The 6,000-nt window shown below is 54.6% G+C and overlaps 1 protein-coding gene across 1 annotated transcript in view; it reads right to left on the bottom strand.

Moving 5' to 3' along the window:
• Positions 1–3,022: 3,022 nt before the first annotated feature.
• RNF185 (ring finger protein 185) overlaps positions 3,023–6,000 on the bottom strand; it is a 46,388-nt gene continuing 43,410 nt past the window's right edge. The window contains exon 7 of the mRNA XM_008272146.5: positions 3,023–5,357. Within this exon, the coding sequence (XP_008270368.1) occupies positions 5,260–5,357 (98 nt within the window). The 3' untranslated portion in view covers positions 3,023–5,259. The remainder of the gene's footprint in view (positions 5,358–6,000) is intronic.

Genomic DNA, 6,000 nt, shown 5'->3' with positions numbered 1-6,000 from the left:
CTGCCATTCCTACAACCATCTCCTTCCATGTTCCTGGCAATGTTGTTGTCCAACCTTGCCCAGAGGTGTAGGCTTGTTTTTCAACTTTTTTTTAATGATTTTTTCAACTGCTGTGAATTCATCTAAATCTGCACTGTCCTATATGATAACCACATGTGGCAACTTTAACACAGAATTTAAGGTTCATTTCCTCAGTCTGCCAATCATATCGCATGTGCTTGACAGCCACACATGGCGAGCGGCTGCTGTGCTGGACTGGCCAGGATCAACACAGAGCATCTCCAGCACTGCGGAAAGTTCTACTGGACAGGCTCTCGTGGCTGCTGATACACCAGTGGGGCCTACCCAACGTCACGTGTCTCCTGGTGAGATGTAACAAGTGTATACGATCACTTATAATGGATTTTTTTTTTTTTTGACAGGCAGAGTGGACAGTGAGAGAGAGAGACAGAGAGGAAGGTCTTCCTTTGCCGTTGGTTCACCCTCCAATGGCCGCCGTGGCCGGCGCGCTGCGGCCGGCGCACCGCGCTGATCCGATGGCAGGAGCCAGGAGCCAGGTGCTTTTCCTGGTCTCCCATGGGGTGCAGGGCCCAAGCACCTGGGCCATCCTCCACTGCACTCCCTGGCCACAGCAGAGAGCTGGCCTGGAAGAGGGGCAACTGGGACAGAATCCGGTGCCCCGACCGGGACTAGAACCCGGTGTGCCGGCGCTGCTAGGCGGAGGATTAGCCTAGTGAGCCGCGGCGCCGGCCCTTATAATGGATTTTTAAAAAAGATTTATTTATTTATCTGAAAGGCAGTTACAGAGAGGGAGGAGGAGAGAACCAGTGTCCATAGGGGATGCTGGCCCTAAGAGAGCAGCTTTACTGGCTATGCCACAGTGCCAGCCCCTATAAATGGTATTTCCATCATTTAAAAAAATCCTCATCTGGGGCTAGCACTGCGCTGCAGTGGGTAAAGCCACGGCCTACAGTGCCAGCATCCCATATGGGCACCGGTTCAAGTCCCAGCTGCTCCACTTCCGACCCAACTCTCTGCTATGGCCTGGGAAAGCAGTAGAAGATGGCTTAAGTCCTTGGGCCCCTGCAACCATGTGGGAGACCCAGAAGAAGCACCTGGCTCTTGACTTCAGATTGGCACAGCTCCGGCCACTGCGGTCAATTGGGGAGTGAACCAGTGGATGGAAGACCTCTCTATGTAACTCTGACTTTCAAATATATATTTTTTTAAGATTTATTTATTTGAAAGTCAGAGTTACACAGAGAGAGGAGAAGCAGAGAGGGAGGGAGAGGTCTTCCATCCGATGGTTCATTCCTCAACTGGCCTCAATGGCCGGAGCTGCACCGATCCGAAGGCAGGAGCCAGAAGCCTCCTCCAGGTCTCCCACGTGGGTGCAGGGGCCCAAGCACTTGGGTCATCCTCTACTGCTTTCCCAGGCCAAGGCAGAGAGCTGGATGGGAAGTGAAGCAGCTGGGTTTCGAACCAGCGCCCATAAGGGATGCCGGAGCCTCAGGCCAGGGGGTTAACCCGCTGTGCCACAGCGCTGGCCCTCAAATAAATAATTCTTATAAAAAAAAAAAAACCCTCTCTGGGACTGGCATTGCAGTGCAGTGGGTTTGGATGCCGCTTATGAGGTTGGCATCCTATCCTTTATTGGCGTGCTGGTTGAGAGTCCAATCCAGCTTCCTGCTGAGGCACCTAGGAAGGCAGATGATGACCCAAGTGCTTGGGCCCCTGCCAACCATGTGGAAGGCCCAGATGGAATTCCTGGTTTCTGGCTTCAGACTGGCCTAGCCCCAGCTGTCGCAGCCATTTGTGGAGTGAACCAGTGCATCAGAGCTGTCACTCTGCTTTCCAAATATTTTTTAAAAAGAACAGCACAGATAGGTAAGCCAATCATTCTGTAACTTGATGACAATAAAGGATTTAAAAAATACCTCATTTCCAATGGGTGGCTGACACTGGCACAGCGGTTAAGATGCTGCTTGGGATGGCCATCGCCCTCGCCGGTGTACCCAGGCAGGCGTCCTGGCTCTGCTCTGATTCCAGTGCTAACGTGCACCCCAGGAGACAGCAGGTGAGATAGCTCAAGTAGTCCCTGCTGCTCACTTGGGAGACCTAGACTGAGTTACCGGGTCCTGACTTCAGCCTAGCCCAGCCCGACTCTGGGGGTGTTTGAGGAATGACCCAAGCAAGAGCGATCTCCTTTCTCTTTCACATGAATTTAAAAATTCCTCATCTTTGAGATGCTCAGTGAAACACTTAACAGATGACGCAGGGACTGGGATTGGCTTCACATAATCCAGGCAGGGGGAGAAGGAGCTGCATGCAGATGCAACAGGCCTGGACCGGAGTTGATGGCTACTGGGGCCGGGTGACTGCTACATAGAGGTTTTACTGTTCTTTTCTACTACTGCGTCTGTTTTATGTTCTTTATGGCAAACAAAAGCCCTGTTCTTTTCTTCCTGGGAATGTGAGTTCCTGATGGTCTCTTATCTTTGCACTCCCTACCATGTCTTGGCACTGTTCAGCTGGATGACTGGGAGGTCAAAGTGTAACAGGAAGAAAGGCGCTCTTGGCAGGGGCCTGACCCGCAGCTCTGGTGCACTGGGGGAGCTGGCAAGTTCACCAACATCTTCCTTCTCACACCACACCCCGTGTTTTGAGGAACCCTGGGGAGAGCCCACCTGTCCTGTTGCTGAACGTCCGGGAGAGATGCTGACACTAAGTGACCTGTGATCATCGTAAGCCTCTGATGGCCCCAGGTGCAGCCTCACTGTGGCAGCTCTCTGGCAAGCTCAGGAACTCCGCGCACTTGGCAGGACCGGGGCTGCCTGTCAGACAGGCTACACCCAGGGCAGGGCTGTGTGAAGCCCCACACCTCTCACCTGGATCAGTGGCTGGCGGAGGACTTTCAGCTTCAGTGTGACAGACACACAGGTGGCCCGCAGAGGCCGGGCGGGTGGGATGCCGCCCCACCCACAAGCTTCTCAAGACACAGACAAGGAGGCCAAGCTCACAATAATGTAAAACCATTTGTTTAATTCTAAGTCGAAATCACTTTCACCACAGTGAAAATTAGTGACTGGTCGAGGTGTGCCACTGTACATATTTCACCATTTTCTGCCTGTGGTCAGGAACCGGGTCTGGTCCTAGTCCACAAGGGTAGCAGGAGGCGGCTAGAGGCTGAGAACACGGGAAACACATGAAAGAGAGGGGCGCTGCCTTGGCAGAGGGGGAGCTGGTGAGCCTGTGGAGGGGTAGCGGAAGGGCTCCCTGTCGGCTCTCCTGCCCCAGCTCCTGGCGGAGGGTGAATGGGGACCTCTGAGGTTCAGAAGCAAAGGGTGTGGTCGGCCTGGCCTTGCTGGCAGGTTCCCAGGATGCCTCTGCTGGCAGAGCTCTCCTGGGCTCACCCTGTTTCTTTAGAGTCCAAGCGATTCATCGTCCTATCCACAAGTCTTCTTGAATCTTCCTTCTGGAAACTCAGCTTTGCTGAGGCCATGTACCCCAAGTCTTCTCTCCCTCCTCTAGCTGGGGGCCGCTGCATTCAGGCAGTTGCACGCCCAACTCTCTCCACGGCAGAGGAACGCCAAGGGCCCTCTGCTGGGGACTTCCGGAAGGTGAGGAGAACAGCGCACCTGAGTGAGTGCCCAAGGTTGCCGAAGGCCCATCAGGCGCGCCGCAGGGCTGCGGTTTATTCCCACTCACGTGGATTCGGCAGCTGAACCACCAGCTCAACACTTTGTTTTGTCTCTTTAAACACTGAACTCTGGCACTGACAGGTGCAAAGGGGAAGGCGTGGGGGCTGCAGAGAGGGGAGGAGACTTCCCTCACCATCTTCAAGGGCTTGGTTTCCACAAACTAGAAACAGAGTCATATTGGGGGCGGGGGAGGAGCACTAAGTGTGGCTTTCTAGCATTTTGTGGCTCTTGCTGGGGTTAGCCAGGGGCAGTGTGGCTGGCGATGTTAGGAAGTCCATCTCTCGTCACCCTCGGGGTTCTGCAGGAGGTGGCTGGCAGAGGAGGAACAGCACAGCTCCACCAGGTGAACGGCCCTTACCTGCCAGGGCCCATACTACGTCAGTCAGATTTGGAACTGAGAAACAGATCAAGGGCTTGGGTTGGATGCTTTCCCCGGATTCCACGGAAGGAAGCCCACATCATCCCGCTGTGTGGAGGCTCCCAGGCCCTGCTGCCTGGCTTGCCCAATCAACAAGGCGGCTGCTCGGGAGGCCCAGGCTGCACAGGCTTCAGCCAAGCAGCTACACCAAGACCCGCTCACATGCTGCTCTCCCTCTTCGCGTGTCTTCACAAAGCACAACTCAGCCTCTGAGGATGGTGGTCTTGAACACGCGGCTGGGCTGAGCTGACAGAGCGCCGGTTTTCTCTGGGTGGGGCCCAGCTCTCACAGCCTCGAGGTCGGGCAGGGCTGCTCCTTGCTTGTTCCTGCAGAGCTCCAAAGCCCTGGCACCAGGTCTCTCCTAACACACAGCAGTCGGTCCCGGCGTCAGCGGCAGTCTAGGCCATGTGCCCTCTGCCAGGGGGAGTCAGGTGCACACAGGTTCGGCAGGAAAGCTGACGAGAGATCCGGAGGCTGCTCCAGCTGCTCTCTGGGGCTGAAGACACCAGGGCCGCTAAGAGATCTTTGCATCTCTGGTGACTTCATGAAATGACACCAGCTTCAGCTGCCACAATTAGGGTCTTCCTGGGACAGTAATTTCTTGAGTCTCTGCTGAGGAAGGGGTGCAGGGTTGGGGGTGGGGCAGTATGAGGAAAGAGAACAGAGCAGCACAGGAAGGGAGAACCCCCTCGGTATGAGAAGCCCCTCTGGCTTCTGAGGCCTCTATAAAGGGCGAAGAGATGCAAGTTTCCAGAAATACCATTTGGCTCATCCCTTGGTTTCGCAGGACTAAGCTCCGGTGAGATGGCACTCCGAGTGCCTCGACCCCACCTCCTCCCTGTGCAGTCAGGACCTGCTAAACTGGCTGGAACAGGATCTCACGGAGTCACTGGTGAGAGAGGACTCAGAGCCAAGGCCTGAGGTTACAGAAGGGTGTTTACAGCAGTGGTGACACTCGGGGATCCTTGACAACTCGTCTTGAGCTCCCAAGTTCTGAGGGAGAAGCGAGACTCCTTGATGTGTTACAACCCCCACTGATTGCAGGGGTCAGGATTAGCCAGGAAGCCAAACACCAGGAGTGAGGGTGGCACGTGACCAGTCCAGTGGCTCTGGACGGATGGATGCAGGCAGAGTCCAGCATTAGGCTATCAGGAGCCAGAACATGATCACCAGGGCCACAAACAGGAAGAGGCGTGACAAGAACTGCTCATCCACATACTGGGGCGTCCCAGGGACAGCTGGAGAGAGAGGAGGGAGGAGAGAGGCTGTCAGCACCACAGCTGTGCACACGGCCCACCTGGGCCAGAAACCGAGCGCCTCCATCTTCATGCATGCTAAAGACTGCCAAACCCCCAAGTAACAGCAGGCAAGGCAAAAATAAAAGGGACGGGGCTGGCGCTGTGGTTTAGTAGGCTAAGCCTCTGCCTGCAGCGCCAGCATCCCATATGGGCACCAGTTCGAGTCCCAGCTGCTCCACTTCTAATCCAGCCCTCTGTTATGACCTGGGAAAGCAGTAAAAAAGTCCTTGGGCCCCTGCACCTGTGTGGGAGACCCGGGAGGAGCCCCTGGCTCCTGGCTATGGATCTATGGATCATCCAGACGTTGCGGCCATCTGGGAAGTGAACCATTTAGATGGAAGACCCTTCTCTATGTCTCTCCCTCTCTCTCTAACTCTCCCTCTCAAATACAACAAATTTAAAAAATCTTAAAAAAAAAAAATACATGGGATAATGTAATGACAAGAACAAGGTCTCCAATTTACCCTTAAAGGGCATGGCCTGCACATGGGAAAACGAGTTGACTAACAGGAAACTCTAAAGGAAACAGTACAGGAAAAGCTACTGTTTATCAGGCACCCGCTGCATGCTGAGTGTTGAGTAC

The sequence above is a fragment of the Oryctolagus cuniculus genome, chromosome 21 (assembly GCF_051225735.1).
Source record: "Oryctolagus cuniculus isolate XC-2025 breed Fujian yellow rabbit chromosome 21, ASM5122573v1, whole genome shotgun sequence".
NCBI lineage: Eukaryota > Metazoa > Chordata > Mammalia > Lagomorpha > Leporidae > Oryctolagus > Oryctolagus cuniculus.
The sequence above is the reverse complement of the archived record's forward strand: the minus strand, read 5'-3'. Positions and strand labels throughout refer to the sequence as shown.